General features: G+C 35.3%; 2 protein-coding genes across 2 annotated transcripts; one reads left to right on the forward strand and one right to left on the reverse strand.

The window, feature by feature from the left end:
* The first annotated feature begins 27 nt into the window (after positions 1–27).
* On the forward strand, positions 28–8,016 carry LOC110797150 (uncharacterized). The gene is made up of 10 exons (XM_056838778.1): positions 28–270; positions 1,100–1,414; positions 1,906–2,070; positions 2,743–2,804; positions 2,898–3,335; positions 4,667–4,847; positions 5,359–5,739; positions 5,864–6,007; positions 6,476–6,537; positions 7,274–8,016. Exons 1-10 carry the CDS (start codon positions 129–131, stop codon positions 7,709–7,711), a joined length of 2,328 nt encoding a protein of 775 aa, XP_056694756.1. The 5' UTR covers positions 28–128; the 3' UTR covers positions 7,712–8,016.
* A 620-nt stretch (positions 8,017–8,636) lies between these two features.
* On the reverse strand, positions 8,637–17,845 carry LOC110798026 (sphingoid long-chain bases kinase 1). Its single transcript, XM_022003158.2, has 9 exons — positions 17,508–17,845; positions 14,007–14,548; positions 13,556–13,933; positions 12,942–13,035; positions 12,811–12,848; positions 12,412–12,558; positions 11,378–11,477; positions 9,564–10,513; positions 8,637–9,091 (listed from the first exon to the last, which is right to left on the reverse strand). The coding sequence occupies exons 2-9, from the start codon at positions 14,424–14,426 to the stop codon at positions 8,942–8,944; spliced, it is 2,277 nt and encodes a 758-aa protein (XP_021858850.1). The 5' UTR covers positions 14,427–14,548; positions 17,508–17,845; the 3' UTR covers positions 8,637–8,941.
* Positions 17,846–21,548: the final 3,703 nt, after the last annotated feature.

The following is a 21,548-nucleotide window of genomic DNA, read 5'->3' on the forward strand; positions in this document are numbered from 1 at the left end:
GAATAAGGAAGTTGAAGATGAGGAAATGGAGGGGATACTTTGTCTTAGAATACAGAAAAAAGCTTCAGTCCCATTAAGCTTTATGCAGTATCAAAAATGTCAAATTAAGTGACAGTTTTTTCGCAAGCATGAATATGAATGGTGAAAAACCTCAGACTTCTGAGGGTGGATTTGTTATCGAAGAATCCATCCTTCCAAAAGTCGGGGAAGGAAGATTTAAGGAGGAGTACAAGAAGAGAGAGAAATACATCAATGTAGCTCAAAATGCAGGTAGACTCACTTATCCTTCTAAATTGTAACTTGTCAAGTCAGCTCATGCATTTTCTCCTCTTATTTCTTTACCATATGTATTAAATGTATCAATGTTTTTGTTTAATATTTCTTTTCCCTTGTGATCATGTGTACAACTGTACAAGGTCTTTGAAAACCTGTGTGATATACGCGTGAGTAGTCTCTTCAGTAAGGCTTCATTTGGTAGGGTGTAAAACATTTTCATGGAAAACGATTTTCCCCTTTTCAATCATTTTACTTTGTTTGGTTTGACAAGAGATGGAAAACAATTTTCCATAACTCAAGGGCGGAAAAACCTTCTTCTATTTGGAAGGGAGGGAACCCACTTTTCCATCTTTCCTCCTTAACCCCCCTCTCTTTTCCCTCAATCTTCAACATCTTCTCCCATTTTCTTTAAGGAACCAAACAAAAGAAAAACTAGTATGGAATTGTGTTTTCCCTTGGAAAATCATTTTGCATGAAAACATTTTAAACCAAACCAAACGGAACCTAAGTAGACCGTCTGGATATGAGAACGAAAGGAGGATTTAGTGGGGGAGATGGTGAGATTGCACTCCAAAAACTCCCTCTAGATTCCTCAATATTTAGACCATGGATTAAATTGCCTTACACAAAAGATGCAACAGTATTGGTTTAAAGCTGTAAAATTATCATATTATCAATATAAGTGTCAGATTATAAAATTTAACAGAAATGAAATGCACAGGAATTTTTCTGTTTCATGATATCTAGGGCTTTATACTTTGTTTCAGGAAAACAAATTAGAAAAATAAGTTTTCTGAAGATTTGGTTGTTTTTCGACTGACAGATATCAGAGAAATCTCAGCTCAGAAAAATGATTCAGCAACAGAATCTTATATACATGGGGTGATAAAGAAGCAGGGATGGCATGATTCTTTGAGTTGTGTCACATGTAACTCATACATTACGAAAAGGGTCACTTCACATGGTAGAGCTATTTCCAGTGAACCTGAATTCGCGCAATTTCATGTGAAGAGGGTGATAAATGAGCAGGAAATTCATGATCTGTGTTGTTCTAGTTGTAACTCATATTTTGCCAAAAGAATCATTCTACAAAGAAGAGATATTTCTCCTTATGAAGAGGCTATCATTCCACAACCAGGTAACTCATACATTACTGATATGATACTATATGGTTTGTTATATAAAGTTTGTAATCTCTCCCTTAAATTGCGATTATAGAAAATAAATATACGAATTACATGACTATTAATTCCAGATGGAAAGAGTAGTTTTCAGCGAAATAATCAAGAACTGTTCAGTAATTTCGCAAACTGAAACTGAGACGTGTCCAGTACTCAGAAACTAAGAGGCAGATTTGGTCATAAGAAGAGCAGTTCTTAAGGCAAAAACTAAGAACAATCAACATATCTTTAGACAGCAGGAGCATCCTATATTCTGATTCTGTTTTGACTTTGTGTTAATATTTGTTTGCTTTTATTTTCATTTACTTTCTGTAAAGCAACAATCAATTTTCAATAAAAACCACATAAATTAAATAAAAAATATGCCAAAGTGGAATAACACCTAGCAACGTAAACAACCTTTTTAATCCAAAATCTTTGACTCATATATAATTCTGCAATAATGCAGGACAAATTATTGTACAAATGCCTGATGTTATAGATACACTTGAATCTCCTACACCAGAAGTATCGCGGTTAGACATAATTAAAGCTGTTGTTTATGGTGGCCTCCTTCAATCCATCACCAGCTTATGTGTGGTAGTTTCTGCAGCAGGTGGAGATGCTTCAACATGTGAGTTTTCTCATTTTTAACTGTTCTTCACCTAGTCTCGTGCTATGATTTTAGTCAGTAGTTTTATGTAAACTAGCTTCAATAATGTCTAATGTCCTTCTGCGAGACCATAATTTGTTCTGATGTATCAGAAACTTCTTAGAAGTTTTGTTATATATTGACATGCTGCAGAATCATTAAAGGGTAAAATTTTCAATGATCTATGTCGGAAAATGTGCTTCATAAACACAAGGTTTCCTTACAATTATGCATGAATTCTTCCTAATTCCTGAAAGATAATGCCGTTGAATCTCCAAGATGTTTTGAGTGGCTGAGAAAAGATATTATGTTGGCGAAAACATGGTCTTCTGACTCTAAACAAGCTTGGTAGTCAATTAGGCTCTGTATTGTTCACCTTATTTTCACTTATTTCAGGAAAATTAAGTTCATGTCAGATAAATTCAGATAGTTCGGATAAGATAAGTTTAGGAAAAATAAGGGTTGAACAAGTACAATTAATAACAAAAATAAGTTTTGATAATTTCAGAAAAAATAAGTGAAAACCAGGTGAATAGAACGCACCATTACATTCAGGGTTTCTCTTTATTACTGTCATATACACAAAACATGTGATTAGTAACTACTTAACAGTTCAGATTTGTTAAGCTCTCAGTATGTCATGCTTAATTGCAGTGAATATAGTAGCTTTGGCACTCGCAAACGTTCTTGGAGGACTAATTGTTCTAGCTCATAATGTAAGTTATTCAAAACAAAATCTTACATTTTTAGCAGGTTTCCAACTTCTTACAATAACACAAATTCTGACATTTTGACATTTGATGTTGCAGCTTAGAGGGCTGAAACAGGAGCAGAACACAGACCATTATGAACAACAACTTGGTAGACCAGGGCACTTTCTTCTCCATGCAACAATCACCATCATATCCTACCTTGTATTCGGCCTGATGTCTCCAATTATCTACGGGTTTTCCTTCTACAAGAGTGATAACAAGTACCTGAAGTTGGCAACACTTGCAGCTGTTTCACTAGTCTCCATTACACTGCTTTCAACGGGAAAGGCGTATGTTCAAAGGCCTCCAAAGGCGTACATGAAAACCGTCTTCTCCTACATTGGTCTTGGTATTATGGTTGCTGGACCTGGATATTTAGCAGGTGATTTAGCAAACATGCTTCTTAAGAAGCTTGCAGTGTTTGATTCGGTGTCTTCTAGTAGTAGTATGGCTCTGGTTGAAGGGACATTGGTGAAGGGGGCATGGTCATCTTATTGAGAGTGCACCATCTTAAGTGTTGCAATTCTTTGCATAAAATGATTTGTATGTTTGAAATGATAAGTGTTTTCTTCAGTAATTTATACACTAGAAAATGTAAAGTCTAATTGCTTCGTGTGATGAAAATTCTAAGGTGGTCCACTCCTCCTGAAGAAAGTAAAATGAGTGGTTCATAATACATTACATGATAACACTAGGGTGGTCCACTTTAGGAGCACCACCTTATAAAGGTCCCCGTGTTATCACAAGAAAGAAAGAAATTGAATTGTTTATACTTCTTTTATCCCTATTTGTTTGCCCCATATTCTATTTTAGTCCGTCTTTTAAAGATTACTCCGTTTCTTTATATGGTACCCTACCGTTTACCCCACTTGCATACACTCATAAAAGTAAAAAGACAATATTACCCATCTCCTTGCAAAATTTTGGCTTACGCCTTAACAAATCACATTTTACTTATAGGGCAAACAAATAGGGACAGAGGGAGAATGTCATTAACAATTGTAGCCAACTCCAAGCATTATGAAAAGATTAAACATGCTGAAGTTAATTGCGACTTTATAAGTGGTTAGCGTGTTTAACAACACAAGTTCATTTTATCCAAGTCGGGAGTGTTGATGATCAAGGCAGATTGTACAAAAAAAATTCAGCCTTGTGGTCCAGCATGCAGCAAAGATCATGGGTTGCAGTGCAGCAAAGATCATGGGTTGCAGTGCACCTGAATGCAGCTGATCCAAGGAAGATATTGTCTAGCTATTAATTTCTAACCAAATGATTTGCTATTTAAGTGATTTGTCTTTTACTAGCTTTTATTTCTATTTCTTTTGTTTTTTTTTCTAGGTGGACAGTTGTCCTACAGTGAGAGGCTGGTGTTTTTCTAAGATCAGGAATGTTTTATTTGAGTTTGTATTCACACGAATATTAATCATTGAAGTTGTGTATTGACAAATGTGAAAGAACGGAAAAATTATACTTGTATGCTTTAATATAAATCTAAGCATAACTTATACGGGAGTATGGTTGTGTTGTTCAGTAGATTGTCTCACTATCTATAATAATGAACTACGGAGTAGTACATATAAACAATAAAAAAAATTTGAGAAGTGATCGAAAAAGAGCAATAAAGACAATACAGATTACAAACAGTACGGATTCGAACCTTAAACGTAGTGTACCCAGTTTAATATTTATGAAAGGAGTCGCACTCAAAATATTGCATTGACGTCGGTAAGAGAAAGGATGCCCTACAAACCATATGATAGTAGTAAAGCTTTGAAAGGAACAAGGAAAATGGAGGTCCCATATGAGGAGAGAAACAGAGGAAATGATTGCTCAGAGTTCGCAGCAAGAACAAGAGCAAACAAACCCAACTCTTCAACTCTGCAAGTATGGAAAATACTACTATTAATAATATTATCATTGTTACAAATGGTGAAAACCCCAAAATTATTGAGGGTGCTAATGAACAGGAGACCAACTCTGAAGAACAAGGTGTAGCACAAATTGGAGGTAAACCCAATTTAAATTTTGATTTTGTATAAAAATTAGGGAATTCTTCTTAATTTTGGAATTCTTCATGATATTCAAGCATTACCCAGTTCCAAAGTTTTGATATTTTTTGTTCCTCTTTCATTTTTCCATATGAAATTTGATAATTGATAATGTGAGTGAAGATGTAGTGTGTTGATTGTTAAATTCATGAAGTGGGTATTGTCTGTTTCTTTCAATTTTCTGTGAATTTGCAGAAAAAATGCTGTGATTATTATCTTCAAGCTAAAATTAATTCATTAATTTCAGTCATAAATATTAGTTTTTTGCACTGGCTGGATTCATATTGTGTTTCTTGATTAGTTTGGTTTTGATTTTTGTACAGCTGAACTGAGCATAAATGTGTAATATTCTGGAAATCAGAATTTATTGAATTTTTATGCTGTTTATTATAAATATTGGCAAAAAAATTGGGAATTAGGGTTCTGTTTTGGGAAGATGTTTGTGATTGATTATTGTCTGTACTCTGCAGACACCAATGGATTTACTGTTCATCAAATTGGGATTGGTGCTTATAAGGAAATCGATATCGAATCAGATGCTTCTACTTTTAAGGGTCCAGAAACTTCTGTTGGCATCCAAGTTGTAATGGATGATACCTCAAATGTTGACAATGCCGCGTTATCTGAGATGCATAATGGTGATAACATAGTGATCAAAACCCTGGTTATAAATGTTCAGAATATTCAAAATCAAGTAGTTGTAACAGAACAGACTCAAGAAGTGGAACCAGAGATAGTTGAAAATGCTATTAAGAAGCTGATACAAAATCAGGAAACACACGACTTGTTTTGTCGTAATTGTAAGTCATGTGTTACCAAAAGAGTCATTCTCAAAAGAAGCTTGAAACATGGTGAGTCCACATTCTCATATATGTATATGATTATTCCACAGCTATCTTGCCTTAATTCAAACCTGTAAATGTAAAACACACCTTATTTCGGACAATATTGACTTAAAGAACTAAAATAATGCAGGAGATGTGATCGTGCCAATTCCTGATGAAACTCATGTTGATACTGGACCTGATATAATGAAAGCCATTGTCTATGGTGGTCTCTGGGAATGCATCACTAGCCTAAGTGTCATAAGTTCTGCAGCAGGTGTAGATGCCACCACGTGTGAGTTTTGACAGTTTTCTGCCTCAAACCTTCTTAGTATTGCATTCTACTGTTGTTATTTATGCACCAATCAGCTTCAGAAATACAACCGTTGAATGAGATGTACATGTATGAAGCTATATACAATTGTTTGGTGTTTCACATCAAATCATGACTTTTATATCATTATCTTAATAGACGAAAGTAACTGCAGATATTATTTGTCAGAAGTTTTACAATATGATACAGCATAGTTCCTGATCTTAGGCGAACAATCTGTTTTCTTTGCCAGTTATTTTTGTAATACAATATGTTTTCTTCGCCAGTTATACCAACCCCTTCCCCCCTTCTTCCAATCAATGTTGACATGGCTCCTTGTTACTTAGAACTTGAAAGTTGAAAGTAGCAGTATTTTTCTGTCTATTTTGTCCATTTGGTCATAGCCGAATGCTGCTCCACCATCATAACCTCTCTGTATGTTGTTTGCAGTGAATATTGTAGCTTTGGGACTTGCAAACGTCTTTGGAGGACTTGTTCTTCTTCTTCGTAATGTAAGTGCTACTTCAGCTTAATAATGTACTATTACCAGTATGATTTCAACTTTTTGAAAAGTATACATCTATACGAGTATAATAAAGTCAACATTTATTAATCAGGCCATCACCTTTTAGTTAGAAGTTTGGCTCTCAGGTTGTTGTAAATTCTCTTTTGGTCCTGAATCCTTAGTTTAAGTCCTAATCTAACATTTTCTCAGATATATATTTGGCAAAAAAATGCTGAAGGTTGGATATGCTAATACAGTAACAAATTGTTAGCATGAATTTGCCAGAAAAAAAAAAATTGTAGGAAAAAAAGGAATGTAGAATTACTGAGAATATATGGTATTATGGTTATAATGCAGGGGTGAATTAGACCTGATCAAACTGTGTGTCGGGTTTGGGCCGGGCCATGCTTAAAAATTCTGCCCATTGTGACGGGCCGGGCCAAACTTTGGGGTCGAAATTTATGCCCAAAAGGCCAAAATCCTCTGATTCAAGCCAAAATATCGGGCTTTTCAGGCCTGGCCAAATTTATAACTAAAAATGCAATTATGAGTTGTCCAAAACCCACCAAAAAAATTTAAAAATCAGGCCTGAAATTTCTGCCCAAACCCACTTCTCGGGCCGGGCCAGCGGCTGTGCTCATGATGATCAGGTCTAGGGTGAATTTTTATGTCAAAAATTCTAGATCTCCATTTCAGATGACATTATGATTACATAGTCACTCCTTCCTGACTTCACCATGCAGCTTAGGTTACTGAAACATGAGCAAGCAACGGCGAGTTATGAAGATCAACTGGGGAGGCCAGGGCACTTTCTGCTGCATGCAGTTGTTACCGTAATATCCTACCTTATATTCGGCCTTATATCTCCTATCATCTACGGCTTTGCCTTTCGCAAGAGTGACAACAAGGACTACAAACTCGGGATAGTTGCAGCTGCTTCGCTGGTGTGCATCATTTTTCTGTCTATTGTAAAGGCAAACGTCCAAAGGCCTAAAAAGCCATACATACAAACTATACTGTCTTACATCAGTGTGGGATTCATGATATCAGGGGCTGGATATGTTGCTGGTTATCTCATAAACATGTTACTCAAGAAGCTTGGTATATTTGACCCTAGGGCTCCCGTTACTATGTATGTGCCTGAAGCAGTAGCCATGGAGGTGGCCTGGTCATCTTATTGATCGTTGTTCATATTCTGAGTTTTCTTTTTTTTTATTTCGGTGGCAGGGTGAGGGAAATGCGAAATGTATTTGCTCAAGTTATGAGGCCGAATATAAGGTATGATATCACTGCAATGGTGTAGAACAGGAGGTAGAAATGAGAGAGAAAAGACAGAATTTCAGAGAGAAGAGAGAGAGAGAGAGAGAGAATTTCAGAAGAGGGAAATGAAATTATGTATTAATGTTTTGATAAGAAATAGTACAAGCTATGATTCAGCTTATTTATACAACAAAAGCTAAACAGACAATCAGATTCTTAATCCTAACTCCCAACAGAAAACTAACTTTGTTAACAACCTAACATTCCTCCCCTAACACTTTGATCTTTCCATTATGCCTTCTTCCGCTGGCCCTGAAGAACCATTTACGCGTAATGTTGGCAAGCATGATTCGCGAGCAACCATGTAAAGACGGCACTACCAGCCTACCAATGAGGTCTTGACCTAGTGGTTAAAACTGTCTGTGAATGTTGTTAACTCGAGAATTTGAGGTGACATCATTTTCAAGGTTTAACTAATACTCTGTACGTTTGTATCAGTTCCGTGTTACAAAAAATCAATCCACCACCTCAATATGAGAGGTTCATTCACCATGGGTTACAGAAAATCCCAACTTCAATAGCTACTTTATTAATGTGAGAAGCAGGCAAAAATCTGGTTACTGATAGCAGACGGCTGTTCTTATTAATAATACGGAGTAATAATGGAATAGGTTAATCTGGTACTCGAATTTAGAAAAAACATCAAATAAACCTGCCGATGAATAAGTACTGCTTTCATTCAGAAAATTAACAGTGCAGTAATTGTTTTTCTCAAACAGACTATCATTCAGCGAATACTGACATCAGATGATGCTATGTAATCATCAGGAAAAAGCATAGCAGATATGTAGTATTTATAGTACATATATATATCTCGGGGAACAAATTCAAGGTGACTACAGAATTCCCGATACAAGTTACAGCCTGCACGCAGCAAGAACAACACAAAGGGCAGATGAAAAAAGAATGGAAGGAGCAACAGCAGGACATTATCTCACAAAATTTACAGGCAGCTCTTACATTGCAATGACAAAATAGCAGGTGGATCACAAGAAAGAAAAAAAAAACTAAAATGTTATACGCCATCTACGTTCTGCACATTTCTATTACCACAAGGAGCAGAGAAAACCAATCTACACTTGCCAATAGCCTCATATCTGTCGACTGGGTGGTCGACCAATAAGCCGGCATTGTTCGGGGAGCAAAGAAGTTATGACTTGTTCATGGACCGGGAATAGTTCCCCATCAATCCCGCATCCTTCATGTGAATGCTTTCCTGGTTTGATCTTGACTGATTTCACCTGCATTGCAACAAATGAGGTTTTAACAATCACAATATCCTGTCACCTGCCTATAAAACAGTAAGTTTGACCACAATTAGAAGCAGCTAATGTGAGCACAATCAATGGTATCTCATACTGATGAGCATACTTCTTGTTAAAGGAGTTAACAGCCACAAACGTAATTTTGGTACCATATGTTGTGGAATGACACCCATCAAAAGATAGAATAGTTTAAATCACAAGCTAAAGTCTCCAGAAAAATGAGGCATACAATTTCTTAACTTTAATGTCAAAATGCCCCTCCACAAGATCCCCTCCCCCTTCAGAAACAAGGGGAATAAACAGCAATCTTATTGTGCTTCCGTGCTTTTTTTAAATTACCATTCTTCTACACATGCATACTTGTTTTCATACTTAACGAGAACACATATCATTTTACCAATAGCTTCATAAAGTAAAGACCTCGATAAGGAAAGGGCTTCTATCATACCTTCACATACTCAACATAGGGCAGGGACAGATGACTTCCAAATTGTAAACGTAAGAAGAATCTCAGCAGCCTGAGCCTACCACTTCCATGGACCAGTAATAGATCCAAGGTATTGTCATCAGGTTCAGCATTTGGTGCCACCACCTGAGAGCTCAAACTTTGAACAGTTTTACATGAATGATTGCATACTAAAACACCAAGAAAGTGTCCCTTCTTAACCACCCATTTATCTTCAAACCTAGAAGTAACATCGGTCTTTCTTTCCTCTTCATCTTCCTCGGGCGGTGGTCCGGGCAGTTCAATGCGATGTTCTTCATTCCAGTTAGGCTCAGAGTCCCACTTTGGCTCAGAATCCCAGATTGGACCTGGGTCAGACATTGTGGAAGAAATATCTTCCTTATCCGGTCCCGTATTTCCCCAAGAGCTTCTTGTAGCATCGTGTGTTGTAGTCATTCCAGCCCATCCCTTGTCTGTCCGTGACTTAGACCTGGTCCTTGGCCAGTTCGGGGTAGTTGAAAGTGGAAGTTGGGGGTGGATTACTTCAGGTTCTGCCGCATCATTCCTCTTCCCAGAAGAGAGGCGTTTTGTTTTAGGATCTAAGCCACGCACATAATCAGACGGCTCAGTGCTGGCACGTGTGCTACTGCCAGTAGTTTCCATATCCACGCCTGACATTCTACTAGGGCTCATTATTGAATCGATACTAGACAAACTGGAAGCTCTTGGAAAGCGATCTGCATTAGATCTCCTCATAACGTCAGTGTACAGATCAGACATATCAACCACTTCTCTATCAGCTAGTAATTTTCCATCCTCTGGTGACCCTGTTGATGCTGGAAGGTATTCTATTTCGAAGTTATACTTTGGCAAGCATAAAAACTTCAGAACGCCGGCAACAAAATAACGCAGTGGACCAAAGCGCTTTTGATATTTCTCAGAGAGCTCCAGCACTGAAACGAGGTGAAAATTAGATGTAAAATCTTTCAAGTTTCAATTGACAGAATATATGAGCCACAACAACTGTATACAAGCGAGGCTTTGTGCTTAATATTTGTACTTTTAAGCCGCATTTCCCCTCCCAAATGAACATCCAAGGTACCACAATACTAGCAATCTAATATGATCTATGTCTACATATAAAGTACCACAAAAAATATCTTACGAGCTTAAAAACCACTTGAAGCTGCATAGACAATTTGCATATAAATACATTAGGCCCTTGCCAAAAACAAAAGGGATATTGCAGTTGCTAACTATCAAGAATTTATTAATATGAACTACTGACTTGGGCCAATATGAAATTGTTCATCACAAAATGCAAGACCTTCGGACAGAAAGGGGAGTTCGTGAATACGACATGGCAAAGGAACATACAAGGGAATTGAAAGAAGAAGAAAAAGGCAATAACTGATCACATATTCACATGCATAGCACTTTACATAATAAAATAAACAATCTAATTAACTTAAAGTTTACAAAAACTCAATGACATGGAATAAGTAACCTAGCCCTTCTTTCATGGTCGCTACAAGGATAAGTTAGCATACAATCTTGTAACCACATAACGACCCATAGTTCCTCAAATAAGTGCATCATTTAAAACGTCCACATCCCAGAATATTTCTTCAGCTTACTGTAAAGAACAAAGATAAGTACAGAAATTCTACCGAAAACATGTGCACTTAAGAATGTGTCAAGGATTCAAATTATAGTCACTTTTCTAAATAGGGATCTCAGAGTGAGAGAGGGAGAGAGATACACTTAACTGTTGCAATAAAAATAACAACATAGAAATCTGGAAGTATGATAATTACCATCACTGACAAAACCGAAATAGGTGACAGTCGTCCCGAAGTGAATAACTCCACTTTGAATCCATTCTACTGCGAACACGTCGGTTGCTGTAAGGCCTCCCTGGAGCCAGACGAAAAGGAGGGAAAAGAAAAGCGAAATAAAAAACATAATAAATGGCAAAGCTCCACTCTGAAAGTTCAGCAAACTTATTTAAGTAATGCATGTTAATTCCAGAAAATCGCTTACTACAGCTGAAATGTAAGAGACGGGAAAAGAAAAAACATCCCAATTTCCAGATGATCAACGTCTCGGAGACGATTTGTGAGTTAAATCACTCAAATGTTATTTTCGGAGACAATTTGTGAGTTAAATCACTCAAATCTTATTTATACAATTCACATGTACAACGTTTTAATCACTTTTATCAAGCCTAAGGAGATCATGATGAACTATGGTGATAACATATGGCAAACAAGCAGGCAAACTACCACAATGTGACAATAAATCAGTGGTTCAGTCATTCACCAAAGCTAGATAGTTTTAACCTAGCCAAGAGATACCATCTCTCAAGCTATCAACTTCACATTCAGTGACCATTAGACCTTTGGTACAACAACCAACATAAAGGCATAACGCATAAGTACGAGGGGAGAAGAGAACTGAGAAATGTTGTCTCATGAAAGCGTGTGTATCTACTCAATAGGAAGCAAAACAACTAGGGAATCTAGCCAAAAGAATAAGAATAGTGAAGAGAATAATCAATAGCAGCGAAATGAACTCTTGACGGCTCTTGAACAGCATATATCTCACTAGCAAGCAGAAATTAAGTGCAGAATTATACAATTAACCTCACAGAAAATAGGAGCTTTATTTAAAATCTACAAAACGTTAATGCAATTTGCCCCTAAAAAGAACTACTTGTAAAATATAAAGAAAGCACAAGACATTAACAATCAATCCAAAAGCACTAACAAACCTCTTGCACATAAGGAGACAAAAGAAATTGCAAAAGTCTTAAGCAGGTAATAAACATTGATATGGAGTTATAACGAACCTTAACGATTGATATTGCAGCAGAAACAGGATCTCTAACCCCCAAAACAGTCCAAACTAGAGAATTATCAGAACCAGCCGGAATAATTCCAATTGGGATGGAAATGGCCTCTTTCTGATCATTCCTGCTGAGTAGACCATTTAAAACCTGCATAGTCAAAAAATTAATTGAATCTAATTTCCCAAGGACCCAATTGAATCAACTAAAACTTCTTGTTCTTTCTACAGCAAGAAAGATATACTCGTTAATTGTACAACAAAATCATGACCAAATGGACCTTTACCAAAAAAAAAATGCTTCACATTATTGTTAAAGATGAGCTACTATAAAGTAGCATCGTAGAAACAACAGGATAATGATAGTCAGGACATACCACAGAGGAAAAGATTGAAGGCATACCTCATTAACAATTCCATCACCTCCAACACAAACAATCCCTACCAGGAAAAACACAAAAAGGAAAATGAGAGAAAGAAATAAAGGATATGAAGTATAAGCAAAATGTCCAAATATTAACAAATAACAAGTACCATCAGGACATGTGCTGAAGTCAACGGTGGAGGCAAGTTTCTTAGCATGTCCAGCGCAAGTTGTTTTGACAACCTCCAGCTTAAAACCTGCGAGCTGAAATAATGACAGTCATGAGAAGACCAAGTATTCTTGCATACACATCCATATACTAATATCAAATAATAATAATTCATAGTTCATTGATAATTTTATTTGGAGCACTTTACAAGTTTACAGCATAACATCTTATTGCACGGGATTAAATCCCAATGACACATAACCAAGGCTCCATAATTTATTCATAATTTTATTTGGAAGACACTTTACAGTATCACATTTTCTTATTGCACAGAATTAACCAAATGACACAACCAAATCATATACATTCCAGATAGCAAAAGTGAGAAACGATAACCAAACGACTGCCGCATAAAAATCAGAAACAAAACAGATACAATATCCAAATCATCTGCAATTAGTGTACTCTAAAAGTCCTACGTCATATCCGTCCTTTTGATTTTAACCAATAGAATACCATACTCAAACCAGCTACATGAACGTTTATTAATCAACAAAGCCCTGAATCCCTGATGCAAATAAATGTATCAAATCTATCAATGGAATAGTAACATACCTTAAATATGGGCTCCACCGTTCCATGAAATACTTTACTAGACCGGCCGCGTCCAGACCGTGGGTTCAATATTACGAGCATTCTGGGCGGACTCTTACATTTGATGTATGGTTCAAATGGTTCGAAAAATATATCACTTGGTGCAGACTCTGAAGGTTGTTTCTTTGATGATACGAGTGGATGCGGCAAACAATTAATATAACACTGTTGATCTGCGAAGGCATTAACCCATTGAAGCGCCTCATCTGGGTTAGAAGCCAAAAAACGGTAATCTTTTCGACATCTTCGAGTTTTCATAAAGCAAGAGAGGACAAGTGCAGGGTTCTTAATTGGATATGAGTGTACAGTAAAATGCCTAAGACCAGAATTATATGATACCTGCAAAATACATCTTCAATTTAGCTCCAACCTGCTACAAGATTTTCTGAAGTACAAATTCAATTTAGCTCACCGAAATCACATCTTCTAAGAACAATGTATATGATCCCCAAACCAGAGCCTTGCTAGTAAGTTTGGCATCAGCAGCTCCCTGGTTTGTCGATTCTGTTGATGTCTGTGCGTCAGTACTTTTCTTAGTCTTCCGCTTATCCCAAACTAACTTTCCAGAAAATACATCATATCCTAACAAGTCAGATTGTTCATCCCCTATGTCAATTCTGTGATCATCCCTCTTTGCTGTTTGTGGATCATTGTTAGTATCAATGACTTCGTTACGGCGTGAAGCCTTCCCTTTGCTACGTTTTTCGGGAAATACAACTGGAGAGCAGTGCTGCCCAGTGGCTATTTGCGAACAGAAGCTCAAGCGACGGGCAGACTGCTGGGTTGTCACTCTTAAAGAAGGATTCTTTGGGACAACTCCAGTATTCTGCATTTTATATGAAAGAAAATATTCCCTCACATAGAGACCAGCAGAGATCTTCAGTTTGAGAAATCAGATATCCAAATTCAAAGTCGGACCCTCAGCATATACAGGACTTGTATATCAACACTGTCCTGCAATCGACAGTAAATATTGGTGTAAAGAAAGTATTGAAATGAGAGAATTAAACAAGAGTTGAGTCCAGGTGTATGCATACACGGTCTAAGTTTTTGTGTGAAACATTACACAGGACATAGTACTTGGAATCTACGATATAACCAGTTATGTACGCATTTATAGGACTGGAATACTGACTAGTCAGTGTAAAAGATAAACATAATCATATGTCTCCACGATTGTATAAACAAGCAAATGAGTCTTAAAGCTAAAAATAGCAGAAGAAACGAGGTGGTATGCAAGTGAGGTCAGCAATAGAAAACGAAACGTTCTCCTATGTGATATCTAGCTCAAACAATAATAGTGGAAAATGTCAGATTGTAACTAACAATGAAGGGACGAGAAGAGATGGGGTAGAAGGACCAGGAGGGGAAATAAATAAATTCACCACACATTACAAGCTGAAAACATGACCATGAAAAAGTTCCATACATTACAAGCTCTCCTGACAGCTTGATTGTCATGCACACAAAATCTCCCATCATTGATGTTAAGAGATTTTTAAAACAGGCAAATCTAATTCCTTTTCTACAATACTAATCTAGTTTATCAGCAAAGGTTGCGGAAACAACACCTTCACTGACAAATTGACAATGGTCGAAGTCAATGATTACAGCATAGTGGCGGAAATATGATCCTGATGCAGACAAGCCCTTCCACTTAAACTAAAGTTTCCTCCTCAAAAATGCCAAAAAACATTGCAATTAACTCATAGATTTCAGCGGTTTGATGCTCCACATGATGGCGTTGCTGGTCCTATCCCTGGGATTCATATGTTGATAGAGATTGACAACTTCTCTATTAACGAGGGAACAATGGAAAATGAGAGAGGAGGCAGAAGGGAAGAGCTTCTTTCGATGTACGGATATAGTGTTGTTTTATTTTTCATAGGGGTGGTCTTTGAGCCAAATTCATTAAGTGAACACAAGTCTCACTGGAAAAGTGAAAAGCAATTTGAATAACATCCAAATCGGAGCTTCTGTTTCTGCGGGCATTTTAAGAGCTCCTTGAGCTTCTAAAAAGTCGTGAACGGTTATGTTTCTGTTTTTGGCATATTGCCAAAAGGAAGATAAAGCGTAACGGTAAATATAAAAATTCCGTATATTGAGCATAAGAAATGGAATTCAAAAGCTGGGTATTGTTGAATTTACTATTTCCAATAAATTTTACAAGAATATTTCTTGACAAACTTGCAAATGTGAATGCTTGATAATCATCTTATAATGAAGTATCCCTTATTTTATCATGTTTCATATGTCAAACTCTATTTTAGATATGTTTCTCTAATATATTGAGTCTGACAAAATAAGGGTAGAGAGCCAGCAAGTGACCTAGGTAAATCACATAGCTCTACACTTCTACAGAAAAGGGAATATCTTTGCAGGGACAGAGTCAAATTTAGTTGTTTGATACACACAAATATACTTCAATGTAAACACATAGACTAATGTCGATTGAAAATTATCAGGAGAACTTATTCCAAGTCTCAAATTCAGAAATACCTTTCTCAAACCCTCGAATTAGATGCAATTATGCATACAACTCATCTGAAGACAAAGCATTTGGGAAAAGAGTGACTAGAATAAATAAAAAATTGAAGCCCTACTGGATTTTATTTTTACACAAAAGCAATTATCCTAGCCACATATAGAAGTTGATGAGAAAATCTACAACCAGCCAAAAGTTTTCCTATGGAATGAGGTTGTTAATCTGTCATTGAGAATACGGCCTAATACGCACAAGTTAAACTTTATTAGTAACCTCCCCCTTCAGAATATCTTTGATCAAGGTTATACCCCTTAAAATATGTCATGATTCAGAGGAGGCAAACATTGGATAGCTAAGCAAAGATGGTTATAAATTAGGGGGAGTCAACTGGAATCGGAGAAGTGATAGAAACCGTACTTGCAAATCAAGTATTAGTCTCCATATAAGTAATACTATTAGCCAAGTGGCTATCTATTAAACCAGTAGATATATTCACCAACTCTCACTCCCTCAGTATCTTTCATCTTCTTATTTTGTTGAGGTTAAATAGCTTAGTTTAATTGAGATAGGTTTTGGAACAAGGTCACCAACTCTCACAAGTCACCATCATGTCATTAATACTATTCTTTTCTTGGGGTCACAAAGCACAATTTTATCTATTAAGATGGATTTTGGGGTTTTGGACCAAGGTCAGGCTACAGCCTACAACCCCCCACCGTCAAAGATTTTAGCAGCTGAGTTAGCTAACATCCATACTCCATCACTTCTTCGAAATTTTACGGCTATTAACCACATGATCATTCATCAAACAAAATTCAAGTGCCTGGCAGGGTAATCAAATCACATCCAAACTAGTTTAACATCTTTCATTTGGTAAGGAATTTTAAAACAAGAATAGAAAAAGTTGTATAAAGTAATGCTAAATGGTCTAACCTATTGATCAAAATTAAGTTTGTGACTTAAATTCTGCAAAATATCGGTATAAGCTCAGTTCATTGCTCAAAACTCAAACCTAACTCTGCCTCTAGTTCTAGCTACATTCATACTTGCTAGTTGCTACATGTATTCTTCTCTAGCACTCGCTACATCTTGTTTTCTTATTAGCTCGATTTCGGACATCAATGGCTACCTATCATCACCCGGCACCAGGACCTTGCTCGTTTACATACGGAGTTCATCAAGCTAAAACCTAAACCTCCTCCCCACCTGCTATTCACTGTAACACTAATTCCAACACCAAAATTTGAATTCCTTTAATAGAAAAAATACCCAATTGAGTACAAAATATATTAAAAGTTGCAGAAATCAAACCCCAAAATTCAAAAACCATAGCAATTAGCAGCATTCAAATGTACACACAGAAATAGACAATTCATGAAAAATGAACAGAATCAAAATGAAAAAAACAAAAATTGACCAAGATCTTACCTCATACACCCTTAGATCACAACCCTGAGCTGTCTACCTAAAACACAAACAGTAATTTTAAAAAACAAAAAATTGATCGAAATCTGATGAACAAAAAAATCGAAAAAAAATCGAAAAAATTGAACAGCCGAAATAATGTGGAAGAAATTTGGACTTTTAAAAATAAAAAATAAAAATTCAGAGATTTAATTAGGGTTGAAGAGTGAAACGAAAAGAAGAAGAAGAGGAGAGAGAAAATTGAACAGTGGAATTCTGAAAGGAGAAGAAAGAGAATGGTTTTGGGGATATGAGGAGAGAGAAAGTGCAATGGTGTCACTAGTCATTGAGTTGAGCCGTATTTTCCATCTTTCTTTTTTTAACATTAATTAACTTTTTAATAATAATTCTATTTTTTAAATAATCGGATAATTTATCACATATGACGTCATCTTTTTTTCCGGAATAAAGTAAGTAATTTTTTAAGGCATAATTTATTTATTCATTGGCACGGTGATTCGAACCTAGGATCTAGTTGTACACATAATATATTAGTTTTAATATACTCCTTGGATTTTTAATGTGTATCTATTCAACGTCCTCAATCGCTAAAAACGCCCTCGTATTTATGGTGAAAAGACAATTTTACCCTTTAAATGAAAATTACTCCCCTCCCCCTTCACATTTTTAAACTTTTTTTAATCTAATAAAAGTCCTCAATCGCTAAAAACGCCCTCGTATTTATGGTGAAAAGACAATTTTACCCTTTAAATGAAAATTACTCCCCTCCCCCTTCACATTTTTAAACTTTTTTTAATCTAAATTAATATATAAACAAATACATTTTTTAAACAAAAAATTCTAACAATTTTATTTTTTTCAATTATATTAACTAAGAAATTCAGTAATTTTTCAAAAACAAAAAATTGGCAACCATTTTTTAAATATCCGAAATTAAAAACGAAATAATAAACTAAAATTTTATTTTCACTACATTCGTGTTCACCTGGCGGGAAAAAAAATCAATTCATTTTTTTTAAAACACAAGGGCCGCCCGGAATTGGTGGCCCGAACCATGGTTGGTCCACCCGAAATTTGCGGCCCGAACCATGGTTGGTCCACCCGGAATTGGCGGCCCGCACCATGCCAATTCCGGGTGCCCCTTGTGTTTGAAAAAAAATTAGATTTTTTTCCCGCCATGTAAAAACGAATGTAATAAAAATAAAAATAAAATAGTTTATTATTTCGTTTTTAAGTTCGAATATTTTAAAAAGTTTTGCCAAAAAAAGAATTGAATAATTACCGAATTTCATAATAAAAATAATTAATATAATTGAAAAAAAATAAATTGTTAGAAGTTTTTGTTTAAAAATTGTATTTTAAAAATTTTATTTGTTTATATATTAATTTCGATTCAAAAAAAAGTTTAAAAAATGTGAAGTGGAAGCGTGAAGGGAGGTGGGGGTAAATTTATTAAAAAGGGTAAAATCGTCCTTTCATCATAAATACGCGGGCGTTTTTAGCTATTGAGGACGTCGAATAAAAATCGCCTTTCTAAATAATTGCAATATAAAGTAAACTTCACTATATTAATACTTATATATACAATTAATTTGTATACAGAGTTGGTAAAGTGGACACACGAAGAGAAAGATACAAACAGAGAAAGTGAAACCCATTTAAGGTACGGAACAAACTTAAAATGACATTTCGAAAAGCATGGGGCAAACTGTTAGAGGCAGCGGAGTAATTAATACCTCCATTTCTATAAAATCTGTATAATTTGAATTTTACGCTTGTCATCGCATAACTTTTACTATTATTGTGTTATCTTTGTTTGTTTTTTTTAAATGCATCACTTAATTTTGAGACGGTTCATTGGTTGTAGGAAGGAGTTATTGCATTGTGCAATTTAATGATTTATTAATTCTAATGAAAGAACAATACGGAGAAGATAGTGTGAGAGGTATAGGGTTTTTCAATTATTTAAGTGTGGACCATAACAAAAAAAAATACAAAATAATTTGAATGGAATTAAGGAGGGGTGGAAAATAATAAATTGTGTACATAAGTTTTGGGTGCAAATGAGTCACAATGGATAATTTAAAATTACAAATAGGGGCAGATGAGTTCGAACCTGAGACATATTACTCCCTCCTGTCCCTTAATACTCGACTCACTTTCCTTACAAAGTCGTCCCTTAATACTCGCTTAGTATCATTTATCTTTTTTAACGATGGACCCACGTATATTTCTACTTCCTAAAAAAATTAAAAAATTAACTCCACCCTCACCTCACCCATTTATTTGACACATTTTTCACTAACAATATATATTTTTTAACAAAAACCTACTAACTACCACCTAATAAATTAGTAAGTCAATTAAATTGTCTAAAATTCTATGAAGGTCAAACCGAAAAGGTTATAAAGCGCAAAGGCTACACATACCCCGGTGGTATGTGGGCCCTTACATACCCTATTCGTTGATTGGTTTATTATTGGTTCCATCTCAAATAAAACCATTTTTCCTCCAAAATGAAATTTCTTTAAGCTAATTGGGACCAATAAAAGACCAGGATATGTGGGTCTTATATACCCCTAGGGTATGTGTATCATCTTCCGTTATAAAGAGACAGAGGAAGTATATACAAACCCTTAATTTTAATAGTGGCATGATCTTATTGGAAACTATGTATATAAGTGACGCAGTATTTAATTAATTAGGTCTATAAATGAAATGGAAGAGGAAAAAAAAAGACACATATCCGGATATCCCCACCAAAAAGCTGGCTAAAACTTTTTGAACCTTTTTTTTTTGCTTTTTAAATTTTTAGTATTCTTTGTATAGAGTAGGCTTTTTCGTTTTTTGGAGGGTAGGGGAAAGTAATTTGGTATGAGTACAAATGTACAATGGCTTTTAGTATGTTATTAGTAGTGGATTAGGAAGAAACCACTTTGTATTAAGGTTTGTTTTTTATGGTTGAATGTTGTATATTTTAATTTGAAGGACTCCTTGACTGATGTTGTCATGCCTTGTAGGTAGGAGTTCATTGATTCATGCTTAGTAATTAATCAATGCATTTAGGTCACAAAATCAATTTCATATTGTCTTTTTTATTAAAAAAAATCAAAGTATAGTTTTGTTTCCTTTTTAATTCTCATTACCAAAATGTTCAGCTGAATTATTGCTTAACAAGAAAGAAAAGAAGTAAAAGAATCAAAAAATAAAGTTTGTGCAAAAGGGGGAAGAACCTTTAACAAAAGTGTCACCCCAAAAGGCCATAGGGCCATAGGCACATAAATTTGTTTGAATATATGAAATTTTCCATGTTGAATGTTATGCCATTACACTTTTGTCTAAGGGATTGTCTATGTTATGCAAATGACATAAATTAAAATAATTAATTATTGGTTAGAGCAATACGCTGATACCCCCACTCATTGTATGTGGTTTGAAAATACGGAGTAGATTTTATTGAATGTAAAAATCATTTTAAATTAGTTACATACAATGTTTGAGACCTTTAAAAGTTAAACACAAAAAAATGGTCGAGAAACAAATGAGTGAACTTAATTAGACTAATTTATAGTTTTTCATTAGTATGTAATTTGTGAAGTTATAAATTGCACATTGAAATAGAAATTTGATATAGTCGGTTTGTTGTAGGTTACTTAATTGCGTTGTGTATGTACTACGCATAGTACTCATAATATTGTAAAAAATGTCTTGCTATTTTACTTTTACTGTTTTACACTACTTAACGTATAACATTAACCGTTCTTATTTTCAAATTAACATTAGCAAATATTATAAAAATGGAAATTGTCAAAATTTATATTAAGTAGGCAAATCCTACACCTTTCACAAAAACATTGCAAAAGTCAAAGTATTACTTAGCAAATTTGGTGTCCAAAATTTGTATCGCAATTTAAAAAATCTTTTACTCTCTTAAAATACTGTTCAGACTTTTAAAATGAACATTTTTCTTATAATTTGTTAAAATCAAATTAATTCCCCATTTACATTAATTGATTCAAAAACTGATTCTCAAAGTATTGTCCA

Source organism: Spinacia oleracea, chromosome 3, assembly GCF_020520425.1.
Source record: "Spinacia oleracea cultivar Varoflay chromosome 3, BTI_SOV_V1, whole genome shotgun sequence".
Classification (NCBI taxonomy): Eukaryota; Viridiplantae; Streptophyta; class Magnoliopsida; order Caryophyllales; family Amaranthaceae; genus Spinacia; species Spinacia oleracea.